The 15569-nt window shown below is 36.8% G+C and overlaps 1 protein-coding gene across 3 annotated transcripts in view; it reads right to left on the bottom strand.

The window, feature by feature from the left end:
- GRIA2 (glutamate ionotropic receptor AMPA type subunit 2) overlaps positions 1–15357 on the bottom strand; it is a 160442-nt gene extending 145085 nt beyond the window's left edge. For 2 of the 3 annotated variants that reach the window (XM_045997209.1, XM_045997208.1), the window contains exons 1-2: positions 14914–15357; positions 14254–14394 (exon numbers count right to left, since the gene is read on the bottom strand). In XM_045997209.1, coding sequence (XP_045853165.1) covers positions 14254–14394; positions 14914–15001 — 229 coding nt within the window. In that variant the 5' untranslated portion in view covers positions 15002–15357. The remainder of the gene's footprint in view (positions 1–14253; positions 14395–14913) is intronic. The other variant, XM_045997207.1, reaches the window with a different exon arrangement.
- Positions 15358–15569: the final 212 nt, after the last annotated feature.

Here is a 15569-nt window from a genome sequence, read left to right as displayed (position 1 = left end):
ACGATACAAAGATTACAAAGAAAAAGGAAATTGTGCAGATAAAAGCAGCACTCCAATTTTTGTTAAGTTGGAAGCAATCAAGATACAGACAGCGTAGTTCACATGTTACACTAGAATTCCTGGAAACCATGATGGTGATAATCTGAAAGAAGTGGAATTGAGGAAAGGAAAAAGACTCAATATTTATTATATTCCCTTTTGCGGTGTTTAAAAGATCACCACATGCAAGAATTACTTTCATCAGAATTTTTGAACCTGAAAATATTAAGAAAGACCTTAAGAATCTAAATTTTAATTTTTCCATGTTTTAAGTTTTAAATAATTCAAAATTCCAAAATGTTATTATTTGCAAATATTTTAATTCTTTTATATTTTTCTATACATTAAAACTACATCGATTTTTTAAAGATTTATTTATTTATTTGAGAAGACAGCATGAGCATGGGGTGGGAGACAGAGGGAAAGGGAGAGAGAGAATCCCAAGCAGACTCTTCACTGAGCACGGCACCTGACTGGGGCTCAATCTCCAGACCCTGAGACTATGACCTGAGCTGAAGTCAAGAGTCAGACAGTTGACCAACTGAGCCACCAAAACACTCAAACTGCTGTAATAATCAAAGTTTAGATTTTATAAAATCTGTCTTAACATTTTAAGAGAACTAGTAATGTGTAAGTTCAAATTACCTAAAATAACTATACATATCAACATTTTTAACTATTTCATAAAACTTACTATTGTAAAAATTGCAACTAGTTTCTTCAGTAACAAGCTAAAAGAGCATTTGTGATAATTATATAATATAGCCCACATCTAATTAATTTATATAAAGACCACCCAGCAATTTCCACAGCGTATGCCAGTTCAAACAACTTAAAAGCTTTGGGCAGAGAAGGAAAAAAACTAAATCATACAAAATAAAATATAAGTTATCATTTCCAAATCTGATTCAAAAATTATAATTCTTTTTGACAGATCTTCAATTCACATTTAATTAGAAATACTAGTTCCTCATTTGGCTACCTATTTTTCAACAATATATTCTAACTCATTACATAAGATCATTATTTTTCAGCTTCCATCAGGACCATTTTCTGTTTTCTTCACAATTTTTGGAATTACCATTTCTACTCTTAAGATTCAAATTTAGTTCCAAGGTACTTAATAATATTTATAAACAGTCTAGAAACCAGGACTACACTATACACATTAACATAACAAGAAAATCACCTAGCTATCCTAGAATAACTACTACCTTTGCCATAAAAAAGATTTTGGACCCATGAATAATTTCCAATACAGAATCATTATCTTCCTTTGTTACCTAAGATATCATCAAGGATTGGCATAGAACAGATATCTACTAAAAGTCTGAGAAGAGAGGTGAAGAAAGAAAAAATTCTGGGATGTTTTGACACATAGTAACAAGGTAGCAATAAGTATTTTGAAGATAAACATTTGACTTTTACCCAATGCATTCTACCTCAGGTCCAAATCATAAGGCATCAATATAACTGTATCTTGTATATGGATTTGCTTTAAAAAATACTCTTGACCCAAGTTCTGGCTACACCAAATATTTCACATGCTGATTACTACAATATGAGGCAACAATCATATTAATGAAAGTCAACACAAAATGGGTAATGGATAGTTTATAAACGAAGAAAAATTTTAGCTCATTTACGGGAACTCCTTATTTTTACTTACTGTCAGTGGTTACATCCCCTGAAAAAGTGTCTTCCCATTTCCAAAAGAAGTGGTCTCTAGACAAGTAATTATTTAAGAGGTTTTCCATTTTTGAGACAAGTACAGGAAAACAGAGCCTCCCTTATTCATGTTGAGGAAGGAACTTGTAAAGAAGATGACAATGGGCCAACCAACCAGCAGCAAATTGCAGATAACTGATCCACAGGAAAGAAGTCACAATGAACATGTCCTGTGTTTCATGTCACGTTATTCATGGGAAATATCTACCATCATTTTTACTTATTCAAATATATTAGTGTTAAAAGTGGTTACTGAATAAAATTAGATATTCACGATTAAAGCTAACCAGAATATACATTTTTGTTAACTTATTCATGATTTTCAGTTCCTTCTGTTTATCTGTTAAATTTTAGGGAGATTTGTGGATCAGAAACATCCTAAAATTATTGTAAGGTGTGCACATTCACCAGTTTCCTAAAAGTGATAATAGAATAAAACCGTAGTCCTAATATTAGTTGGAATGGCCATATTAAAGAAGCTCATTAATTTGAAAATTTACATAGAGAGCTAAATTAGCTCTCCTTGGCTACTTTCTCATTCATGCATCTAAAAGGATGGAGCCAAGGAGCACATGGGTGGCCCAGTTGGTTAAGTGTCTGACTCTTGATTTGGGCTCAGGTCATAATCTCAGGGTCCTGGAATTGAGTCCCACATCTGGCTCTGTGCTCAGCGTAGGGTCTGCTTTCCCTCTCCCTCTGCTCCCCCACCAATCCTCTCACACTCTCTCTCTCTCAAATAAGTAAGCAAATCTTAAAAAAAATAAAAGGTTGGAGCCAAGTATATGTGACTAATATACTCTAAGGGGATTGAAACCACTAAAATTAGCAATTAATCATTCTATTATATCGGACAACTATTACCACTTAAATCTGACAGTTATATTATGAGGCGGGTATCATAATGACTCCCATTTTACAAAGGAAGAAAAAGGACTAAAAGCTAAGCCGATATATACACAGTCATATCACTAGTAAATTTTGGAGTCATTATTAAAATCACATATGCTCATCTTAACACTAGCTTCACTGCCACCTAGGACTGGGGAAAGGCTCTAGCCCAGGAAGCAGCAGGCCTGTTTTCCAGGCAAGAGCTCCTCCATAAACCTGCAGTAGCTTAGAACAATTCACTTAATTCCTGTTTCATCATCTGGAAATCAGTATAATAATGCTATTTAACCCATAAACTTTACAGAGCTATCAATAGGAAACACCAAACTGATATAGAAGTGCTTTGAAAAGATGAAAGTTACACATAAATATAAAGCTATCAAATACATAAGCTCTTTGAAGGCAAGCGTTTTATTCTCCTCAATTGCTGTGACCATGCAGTTTAGTTCTCAGTAAAGGGCTAGGATACACAGAAGAAGGAAATATTTGGATCATTCATGACAAACAAATCAAGGCCATTTATTTTCTCATTTAAACCTCCAATAATATCAGGCGTGAGGAGGAAAGAGCCTCATCCTACAAAGAGAAAAAGCCATGCTTTGTATCATAAAGCTACTGATCATATTCAAATCCGTATTTGGCTGATTTCAAGGCCTCTGTTCTCTTGATCGCTTTTCACTTAAATAAATATAATTTAATTAATTAAGTGAAATAAAACATTAGGAATCTATATTGTGCACAGTTCAAAAAATATATTAAGCGATATATTAATTATGTGCTTGAAAGTTCTACCAGGGATAGAAGAGTTCCAAATTACTGACATCTTAATAATAAGTGATATGCTACAAAGGGAAAGCTGTGTTATCACTCGGTTTTGACTCCTCAGTTTTTAAAAATCATTTTCATACTCTAGTGCACCAAACATAACTGTAAGTGGTTTACATGGTTTATTTTACTAGTCTCTTCTTTGCCATGAAACAGCATATGTTATGCCCAGGTATAAAAATAGTAGAAAAAGATTCTAACAGGAAATCAGAAATACATTCTTCTTTATCTCTCACGTCTTTTATCAACACACATCAAAACTACCCAAAGATCCTAATACAGGAAGTAATAATGAAAGTTCACTAATGTTCATGCACATAGGTGTGCCAAACATAGTACACAATGTTTTATGCCTACTGTGTATCTTCAGAACAATCCTCTAACGTATGATTCTTTTTCACAAAGGTGGAAGCTGAGACTTACTGACATTAAATTTGTCTAATGTCACTCATTCAACAATGACTAGAGTTTGGTTCCAAGTTCCAATTCCTAGCCAACAGTATTCTGTCTTCCATGTTATCAAGGCAGCAAAGTGCGTGCATTTATCATTAAGATGACAATCCTTGCCTTGTCTCTATTCTTAGTATAAAAATGAGGATTTATAGTCATTCCCATCAAAGAACTAAAACTATATCATTCCGTGATAGTCCCTGTGAATTGTTGCTTTTCTTCCTAAAAATTCCTCTCCAAGTGTAAATCAGTAATAACACCAGAAATCTGTAAAAACTAAAAACATGTTAAAACAAATGAAGCTATAAATTGTGAAAGCGCTTGGGAATTATAAAGTTCAACATCTCCATTTCCTATGGAAATTAAAAGCAAGATTGAAAATTTTCAATTCCTCACAAGATAAGACCCGAATAAAGAAAAAATCATGACAGAAGTTGCAATGTGTCTTTCAAGAAAAACTAGCAAAGCACACACCTTTCCTACCACCCGTAGAGTTCATTGCTTCCAGAACTTTCTTTGCCAAAGGCTTGGGATGAGAGTTCTTTTTTTTTTTTTTAAAGGAAGCCCCTCCTCCAACTCTAGAGTTGTAGGAGCTGTTTCTGTGGTAGCTGAATGATTGAAAACAGTCCCTTTAAATATCTGTAATCCACAATAAATAACTTAACATGAAGCCCATGAGGAGTAAGTTAACAATGTTCCAAGTTAGTACCATGAAAATATATATGATAAATATTTTCAAGTATATTGATCAAACTGATTATCCTATACCTTATAATCCTTATCAACAGATGAATGGATAAAGAAGATGTGGTATATATACACAATGGAATACTATGCAGCCATCAAAAGAAATGAAATCTTGCCATTTGCGACGACGTGGATGGAACTAGAGCGTATCATGCTTAGTGAAATAAGTCAATTGGAGAAATACAACTATCATATGATCTCCCTGATATGAGGACACGGAGAAGCAACATGGGGGGTTAGGGGGATAGGAGAAGAATAAATGAAACAAGATGGGATTGGGAGGGAGACAAACCATAAATGACTCTTATTCTTCGGATTGAAACTACTCATTATGTTCAGCATTTCAGTGCCAAAATGGCCTCATAGAATTTTTAAATAATTAACTTTAATGACAAAAATTATATATTGTTTGTGAATTATCATAATTAATTTTGTTGGATATTTGGGTGCCTGAGGGGCTCAGTTGGTTAAACATCTGCCTTTGGCTCAGGTCATGATCCCAGTGTCCTGGGATCAGGCCTTCTGTTGGCTTCCTTTCTCAGTGGGGAGCCTGCTTCTCCCTCTACCCTTCATCTTGCTTGAGCTTTCTCTCTCTCTCTCTCAAATAAATAAATAAAATCCTTAAAGGAAATTTGTTGACTATTCTTCTAAGATGCTAATATACTTTAAATATATCTAGGATTGTTGAAATATTATTTAAATGTTAAATAATATTTAACATATGATATGACTATATCATCACAGGGTAACACACTAAAGACAAATTTTTCTGTGTTCTGCTGTTGAGCCCTATTAGCATTTATCAAGCAGTTAGTTCTTCAGTTGCTACAATGTCTCAGGCACCCCAAGAAGGAGGTCAAGTTTAGTATGATTCAGTGCATGCCCCCCAAATTCAAAGTCTAGTAGGATGTGTCACATTACATATTTTTATCTACAATGTTTTCCAAAACTTTTCAGTCAGAATTTTACCTTATAATTACCAAGGATGAATTTTTTACCAGCTTTGAACGATAAAGTGCCTAAAATTGGTGTTTTGCATAAAAGGATGCATAATGCCTCTTCTCCTTTTTGTCTCTCTCTGGAAGGAGTTAATAGTTTCTATTTGTCAAAAATAATAAAAATGTAAGAATTCACTGTTTTGTAGTAGTTCATGGCCAGTGTACATGAAGACTGACCATAGACTTGGAAACTCGGAGACTCCAAGCCAAAGAGAAGCTTCTACAGAAGAACTTCCAGTCCTCTTGCCCTACCTAGTATACCACATTACACTGCCTTTTGGAGTTTATCCCTCTTTTCCATGGCCCTCTTCCCACACATTAAGAAATCTGGCAATTTCAATTTACAATAAAGTAAAAGAAATACTTTTCCCCTTGACCTGAAGATATTTATTTCAAAATATGTATTTAGTTCTATCCTTTTAGTCTTGCATAAGAAATAAAAAACATAATCAAATTGCTGACATCCATAACTGCAATGAACTGAACACCAGTGCGAGGGGAATTGAAAACTAAATCTGAAAGAGAATAGGATTGTAACATAAAGCCTTAATATCAGCTGCAAAGGCTTACAGGTTGAGAAAATCTTTTCTTATATCAAATTATGTAACTTGAGTTTCAATTAAATTTATGTTGAAGTTAGAAATGATCGACTAAGGCCATATTCTCTTACAAGGGTGAAGAATCAGGCAACACTTCACTATATCTTAATAATAAGTATACAGTTTATTCAGTTTACATAACCATATTTCTATCATTTCTAATAGTATAATTGGGTATTTAGAAATATAAGACCAAAAATATTTGCATTGAATGAGCATGTTGTGAGATTCACTGAAGCTCAACCAGAGCGAAAGTAACAGAGGACCATAAAACAAATAAATTTCAAAAAAAAAACAAAAACAAATAAATTTCAGGGACACCTGGGTGGCTCAATGGGTTAAGCATCTGACTTCAGTTCAAGTCATCATCTAGGTCACGATCTCAGGGTCCTGGGATCCAGCTCATGCATTGTGTTCCCCACTCAGTAGGGAGTCTGCTTGTCTCTGTGCCTCTCCTTCTGCTCATGCTCTTTCTCTCAAATAAGTGAATAAAATCTTTTTTAAACAGTGAATATCACAGTACTTATCAATTAAAATTAATTGTACATGAAGGGTTAATAAATTCCATAGAAAAAATATGACATATTCAAAATATTTTGGACATACTGAAATTCAGGCACTTCATTCAACCCAGTTTGTGCTTATATTTTAAATACTGAAATAATGAGGAAAAAAAAGATAAGTATTAACAAACCCATAAATAAACTATATAACACTATGCTTTAAAATTCTTTAAAAGAACAATCTAAATAGTAAAACTATGATAAGTGCATGTATCATTAATTTGAGAAATGTGAAAAGATATGAAAATTAAACCCATCTAAGAAACTATCTCTTTATAAATTTCCTTCCTATAATGAATCTGTATTCTCCCAAACCTATTTGTTCTATCCAGTTGAAGACACTTATAAACATCAAGGCTCTCAATTTTAAAATTGTCTTTGACCTTAAGCTACAAATCAATAGTAAGCATTTCAAATGATTTTTTCAATAAGTTAGTTAATGTACAAAAACTATAAGTCTATAACAAAAAGTTGAGGGATTTTTGCTGAAGCAAATGATGCATAGAATAAAAAAGGGACTAACTAAATTACTGGAAAATAAATCCTAAAGGTTAAAAAAAAGCATTCATATAAAAAAATTGTACCCATTAGCACAAATATTAGAGCAACTGGTACACAACAAGAACTGTGTCCATAAACTCCTCATTCTGAGATATCTGCTAAAAGAAAAAAAACTTATAATTTGGTACTTCTTAAAAAATTTGCATGAAAATATAAAAAAAGAAAATTGTGGTATATTATATTCTGGGGGTAGGGGGAGAATGACAATCTTGTGGCCATTCAAGGAATATGTATAGTCACATTTTGAGAAAAATCCAAAACTAAAATGGAAGCTGAGCACACCCATAACTCTCGGGACCCTCATAACGAACTCTCATTCCAACCACTAGCAACTTGGCTTTGGCATCATCCGAAGAGCATTTGTAAATCCTCTTTAAAGTGTGTATTCTACTTATCTTCAATAAACTGCTTTCACGTATAGCAATGTATCTTAAGGAATAAAGATAACGTTGCACATATCTAGCTTGTAGATGAAAATGAAAAATATATTACACCTCGATCTAAATAGGATATGGGGCAGACACCAAGGAAACTGTTTCTTTTAAAGCCAAAATGGAGAGGAAAAGAAAAATTCTGACTTTAAAAAGTATAATTCTGTAATAAGAAAATCTGCTATAATATTAAATGTGTTTAGTAGATAAATAATCTTTAAGTCCCTCAGTGCACTAGAAACTAGACTAGGGTTTCTGAAGGATACAAAGACAACAATGGCATGCTCCTGCCTCCTTTAAGAAAGCCACATTTTCATTATCCAAGTTAATTTTTAAATGAGTTCATTCTATAAATTAACATTATCAAAAATGATAAAATGAATAGTACTGAAAAATAATAGGTGTCAGATTCATAACACCACAGTGAGAACCACATTCATCTTTTTTTTCCCCCAAATTAGAAAAATCAGCTTTGAAAAACATTTTGATGTTTGAAATGTTTTAAATCAGGGGGGATTTTGAAATTTTAACTTTGAATTCATTAACTAATTATCTTATTGTATTGAAGAGACCTAGTCGTATAAGAGGTTTTTGACAATTCGTTACTCAAAGCACTAGAGAAAAATCTCAGAAATTTTGGCGGAAAATTGCCATAAAAAGAGCTAATATTTTAATAATATCTATGGAAACTTCAGTAGAATCCAGTTAAAAAAAAAAGGAAAGGAAACATAATTTATCCAGTGGCCATTACCATCCCAATAAAATGTTTAAATCAAATACAAGATTTTAGCTCTGTGTAATATACTCTTTGTTCACTTTAAAAAAAAAAACCCTCTATTTAAGTTTAAATTTTATTTCCTGCATTTGCTCTGCAGATTATTTCCATTGACTTTTTTAAAAAGGGGAGGACAAAGAGGAGGAAGAGAAGAAGAGGAAGGAAAAAACCATATTCTCTGAAAACAATTATACAGCAATACATGCTGGGATAATTAGGAAACAACTGCACTTTTAAGCCTTCTTAAAATTTGGGGAGCCCTAGGGGAAGTTCAAAAGTTTTTAGGGTGTTACTGGAAGAGTTTATGAGAGGATCTGAGGTCTGAGCATGAATCAGCCTTCTATTGTCATAATGTCACAGTGCAATGACCTTATCACTTTAAAGGTTTGATGTAAAACGGAAATGCTCCATACCTCTTGAGTCAGCAGGTTAAGCCTGCAAGCCCTCAAAAAGGAGTAACACAGGGATAAATTCTCGTTAAGTTTCTATCATTTCATATAGTATTTTTTGTCTAAATACTTAATTTCTCTTATCCTAAAATAGAATGTTCCAACTGATGTGATTCTTTGATTTCTGTTTAGTATAATGTAACATTTACAAAAACCTAATGATAAATTAAATATTCTTACATATCAGGAGCTATTTCTTTGTAACCTCCAACTGACTATAACAATATTTACACCAACAGATGTAAGGTATTGTGTTCTGGTATATGTATTCATGGTTTTCTTCATACCATGAATTCTTATTTTGGCTTAATAGGATCCAAGTTGATTCTAGTTTTGTGAAATTTTTACATATGTTGGTAACTCCAGGTTTTTAGTAATTGCCTTAATAAAAATGGCAAGACACGATAGCCCATCTCTATGCCATTTATGTATTTTTAAATTTCCCTAAATAAATGTGTTTACAATGTTTCAAAAGGTATTTAGTGTGCGCAACAGTTTTATGAAAGAACAATATTTTCTCCAACATCCCCATCTGCTGGCTTAGAGAAAAAGTAGATTGTTATCTGTTATTTCTTTAAATATTTTATAATTTATTTTATAGAATTGAACTATAAAATTATTAAATTATTTTAAAATAAGCTAGTAACAATTTGTCAAAGTCATTCAGGAAAAGAAATAGGATAGATTTTGAAGAGGAAATTTAATGTTCAAAAGTTTTCATTCTAAAGCCCTATGGGATCCAATATTCATGTTTGTACCCACTTTAGACAGTTTTGTTCTAAAGAAATTTGGTAATAAGCAGAGTATACTTTATTAAATTTTTTGATAATGTAAAAATATTTAGTATTTTCCTAAAATCTGCTATTTTGTTAACTATATACAATATGTATATATTGGCGTGTATACATATAACAAAATCAAATTTAGTATTTTCAAAAATATCTGAGTTTCTGTAATACATTGCCTTTGTATAAGACCAATTAGAATATCTTCACATCCTCAAAGGTTCTTAGACAAGACCATGGTGGCCAGGCACACTGAAGGCCTCAAGGTTTATAAGACTTTGAAAACTTTTCAAAACAGTACAGAAGGGAAAAATCAGAAAAAAAAAATGAATTTCGATGAGAAAAGTATTCATTTATTCTCTGACAACCAGAAGGCATTCAATAAACGTTGAAAATATGAAGAGAGTAGGGAAGGAAGGAACAAGAGGGAGGGAAAGAAGGGAGAGAGGCAGGGAGATGGAAGGAAGGAAGGAAGGAAGGAAGGGAGGGAGGGAGAGAGGGAGGGAGGGAGGGAAGAGGGAAGAAAGGGAGGGAGGAGGGAAGAAAGGGAGGCAGGAGGAGGGAGGGAGGGAAGATGGAAAGAAAAAAGGAAGGGAGGGAGGAGAGAAGGAAGGAAAGAAGGAAAGAGGGGGGAAGGGTAGGAAGGAAGGGAGGGAATCTGGAGAGGAAGGAGGGAGGGAGGGAAGAATTCTTGAAGCCCATCACTAGTCTGAATTGTTGAACACATCAGATGATAGTCTTTTTTTTTTTTTCCTGGTTTTATGGTTTGTATTTTCTCGTATTTCTCATATTAAAGGTTCATGTTTTAACAGCTTTTAGGAAAAAATAAAAATCTTAGTACTATCTTTAGCTAAGAAGAAAGAGAAGGAGGAAAGGAAAGGAGGAGGGAGGAGGGGGAGTGTCAGAGAGAAAAAAAGAATTTGAAATCTGTCTTTGTTTCCTCAGGTACCCATGGAAACAAATGGGAACAAGGTACTTTCCTTATCCCACTGTGACTGTGAAAGGGAAGGATGTGGGGGCTGGTGCCCTGCACAGCAGTCATTTTACCAAATTGACAATATAATGACTTCACTTCATTTGCATAAGCTTAACCCATTTGGTGAACAGAGCTTGATCCTTAAATCAATGTCAACCTAGACATTTCCAAATAAGTTCCTTTATCTCAGGAATAAAACTATATTAGTAAACTAATTTCTTTTCTACCTAGCAATTATATTACTACATTATAAAACTCCACTTTCTTAATATATACATTTAACTCTATGAGATTTTTAAACTAGGTAAAACAAGCTACTTTATGAAAATTGACTGATGATGATACATATTTTAATAATGGAGTTAAAGCCAGAATTCCTTAGATTTCTGGAGAAAATGAGAGGAAGTCATTTTGTTTTTAGCTATCAACACATTTGATGCTTCTGCTTCCACTTCATATAGTAAAGAATCATGGACTTCCCTGACTGAAAAAGCAAGCAAACAAAGGCTAATAAGCATAGGAGAAAAACCTTGAGCAGGGTTAAAATGATCAAAACTCATGACAAATTTGAGATTAGAGATTTCCATTAATTTCTTGACTATTGACTTCATGGTTGTAGTTTACATGAACATAAAGAGTTAAACTAATTTCAAGTTCTTCTCCTGCCCTTGGCAAAACAAAAAGAAATGAAGAAGACTACGAACACTCCAGTTCATTTTATAAGCTCTAGATTGTGAAATTCCTAAGGGAATGAAGAAACTGAGTCACAAATGTTAAGGAATTTACTCAGTCAATGACTCAATGTTAACTCCAGAAAATTCTATCCAATGTGTCTCTTTTGTACAACAATGTCTCATTAGTTCTCTTTAGCAATCAGTGAGATTAGTTATAACATGGGAGTGGCACATGCCAAATTTAAAAAGGCATTCAGTAGCTCACCACCATTTGTTTTAGTGTCTTAGGATAGTAACCCATGGAAGAGTAATTTTGGGATCTGCAGACATGCATTTTTATTTCAGATTCATTTTCTGAGAAAAACAAAAAAATCCATACAAAATGAAGATTTCATTTTCCCCATCTCTCAGAAGTGTTGTCAAAGTAAATTGTGTGTGTGTGTGTGTGTATTTGATGAAATTCAGGTGCCATGGATGTATTCATTCTGTGGAAAGTCAAGGAGTTATATATGTGCTAATATATATATATACATTCTCTGCATAACTTATTTCAATACAATTTATATTAAAAATAAATCTATTCAAAAATATTGAGATGGAAGACCTAAAACCAGTCACCTAATCTAAACCAAAAATAAGCTTTATTCTTTACAAAGCTCCAGCACAGTCATAGAACATCTCTTAGAATCAAGGAATATTTATTTTGTTCAGTGGACATATCCGTTTTCTCAGTCAGACCCTCTCGCTATTTTCACCAATGAGTGCACTTCTCAAACGTGGACCATTTTCAAAAGTGTACCTGTCGATCACTTTCACAGTGTTTTAGGAATCGACATACTCCTAATAATCAGTCTTTTTTTTTTTCCTAATAATCAGTCTTGCCTTAACTTCATTACTTTTCAAAGCATTTTCACACTAGTATACAATTACATACAGTTAGAAACTTAGCACAGGCATAGGTTAAACTCATAATTCAGGAAAAAAATAGAAATGTGTTATCAAATCAAATAAATCTGGTCGGTTAATAGGTCAAGTATAAAAATCCTCAATAATTAAACTACAGAGCTTCTTTCTATGTATGCATGTACTGAAATTTTTCAAGATACTCTTAATATTCTTCTACGGAGATTTTTTTTTTTTTTAAGCTGAAAATCCACTTTAAGTCTCTCTCTCTCAATCTCTCCCTGCATGCTCATGGCTTCAGTTTCTTCTCTCCTTTGGTATCAACATTTGAAGGAAACATATGGTACTGAAGCCTTTCTAAATAGGTTCTTTATAAAAAATTGGATTCTAGACACCTAACACAACCATAATAACGCCCCTGTTCTACCAGTAAACGCAAATTGTTCCATTTCTTCATCTAAGCGGTGGTAGTTTCAAAATGAGTTGATGTTGTTCCTGATATCATACTCGAGCTAACCTATCGAATATATGATTAAGGCTCAGTATGGGGAATTGAGATGACAACCAGTTTGCCTAATGGGGAAACACCGCAGTTGGGCTTTTTCTGTGGTAATTTTCCGCTGGCTCCTCTACACTGTAGCCAAAGTGGAAGGTGAGCCATCTGCGACCCACCCCCCGAAACTGTTAACTATTTAATAAAAACTGCGAACATTAAGGCAGGAATGAATCTCCCAACCCGGTCGGCAGGAAACGATGGCAGCTGCTGGGAAGAGGGCAGGAAGGTACAGTGGAGGCGGCTGCACTGCCCACGGCCGTCGCAGGGGCGGGAGCGGCGGGACAGGAGACCGCGAGCCTCTCCATTGAACCTTTTAGAGACTTAATGGCTTGGATTCTATCTGTTACTTTGCATGAAGCCTTGACAGAGCTTCATCGCGTGTCCTGGAAGCCTGAGCGGAGTGGTAGGGCTAATACGGATAATGCAAACACTAAAATGGCTGATAGGCGACTTCTTCAGATTTCCAAACTCGGCCGGATCCAGCTGCTTTCGGGTCCTTCTCCTCTCACTGCCTTTGCTGGAGCCCTGCTACCTGAGAACAACGCGCACCCGGCCCGCGAGCTGATCGCGGCGCCCACCGCAGAATGACCCCCTTCAACTTACGCTGAGGCTCCGCGGAGCACCGAAAAATTGACAACGCTCCCCCTCCACCCCTACCGGACCCGGCCGGCCGTGGGCCTGCGTCAGCGTCGCTTCTAGTCGCGCCTCGCCGCGCCCCTCGGGTGGGCGTTATGTAACAACCCCCAACCCAACTCCAGAACCATATCAACTTGTCCCGTCGAAGCGGGTAATATAGGGCTCGCGGGGCCCATACGATGAACACGAGCTGGGCCTGTGGATTTAAATCCGAGGTCAAGAGAGGAATGCAGCTGCCGGCAGGCGGTTAGGCTCCGGCAGTCCCCCGTGGGATCTACCCAGCAGCCCGACTGTGCGCCCAGCGGAATAAAGGTGTTCTCTATGGTCAAGATACCACTAGCCGCGCAAGACGGGGAGGGGGCAAGAGGGCTTCTCTTGAAGCACTCAAGATAAGCTAGAACCCCCAGAACCTAAGAAAGCCCCCCCCCCAGCTCCAGTCCCCACCCCACTTCCCTAGTGCGCACACTCTTCAATGCCTTTTGCTCCCTCTTCACCCAACCACCGCCAGTGGGGGTCCCCGAGATTGCAGCCACTTTCTCCTTACGCCGTCACACGCACGCGCGTGTGCACTCACACCCACACACTGACATAGAGAAGCACACACACACCACTCCACACTCGCGGGCGCTCCTCGTGCGGCATCCAAAAGACATGAATATTCATTACTTACAAGCATTAGTGACTGCGAAGCTGTTTGCTACCTCCAAATTGTCGATGTGGGGAGTCAGTCTGAACTCCGAAGTGGAAAACTGAACCATCCCTACCCGAAATGCACTGTATTCCTGATCGGCGCCCCTGGGAAATAGACCCCCTGCAAAGAACAAACACCAAGCAGAACAGTGTCAGTGCCAGGGAAGGAAAGGAGGGGAGCCCAACAGCCCAGGAGTCTCTTATTCTCGCTAATAGGCCGAATAAACACATCAAGGGACTCGGGCAGCGGGGAGCTGATCTCCAAATGGTAGCTAAGGGGTCAAGACACAGATGAGAGTCTGAGGGCAAGGTAGGCGGCCAGAAATGTTAGCCTTCCCTGGTAACCACAAGCTTTGCATTCATACCCCCTAGAGGATCTGAACAAACAGGAAAATGTTAAGGCACAATTAATAAAATTTGGGGATCAGAAATGAGAACACCTTTTCCTCTATTGTATCAAAACCATAGCCTTTTCCCTTTGCTTCATGCTAAGAAAAACATGTATATTCTAGGCAGTTTAAATCTGGAATGCAGTCAAGGTATGACATAAGTCTACATGACATGAATTAATTTGTCCACTGTGAACAAAGATTACCACCAAATTATGCACATTCAAAAGCAGAGCACAAAGGGTACCTACCTATCTGTATGCTGTTAGAAGAGACACCAAAAATCAGTCCCCATAAAACAGGAGAAAGGAGGACAGATATATGCATAATCTTTTGCATTTCCAAGAAAAGTAGAGCATCCAAAAAATACCCCTTTTTTTTTTCCTTTTCCTCTTCTTTCTTCCTTGGCGGTTTTCCTCAGCAAATTAGATCCTCTGCATTTTGAGACAGCAATTTAGCACCAAGCTGCTAAAAACCTGAAGTGGAGGCAGAAGAATTCCTATTTCCCAGGTTCTGCTGGTGGCTGTTGATGCCCTGCGCCCTGTCCCTGCTCCCGAAGTCCGGAGGACTGGCTGGATGCAGTTTTCAGCGGAGCTGCCGCTGTGGTTCCAGTGTCTTGGAATATTCAGCACCCTCCCATGCACTCACACACACTCACCCTCTCTCGCGCTCTCTTCTCCCTCTCCCCTCTGTCTCACACACGCGCGCGCCCGCGCGCGCGCACACACACACACACACACACACACATACACACACACGCAAGTCACAGAAGAGCAGGCAGTCCCGGGCGCGCGTGCGCGACTCGCGGCAGGCTGCTGGCGCGCGCGTCCAACCCCTCCCCCGCACCCCGCACCCCGCACTGCCCCGGCAGTCGGGAGCGCGGCGCTCAAGAAGCGCCGCTCAGAGC

Source organism: Meles meles, chromosome 2 (genome assembly GCF_922984935.1).
Source record: "Meles meles chromosome 2, mMelMel3.1 paternal haplotype, whole genome shotgun sequence".
Lineage (NCBI taxonomy): Eukaryota > Metazoa > Chordata > Mammalia > Carnivora > Mustelidae > Meles > Meles meles.
Note: the sequence above shows the minus strand (reverse complement) of the source record. Positions and strands in the feature narration are given on the sequence as shown.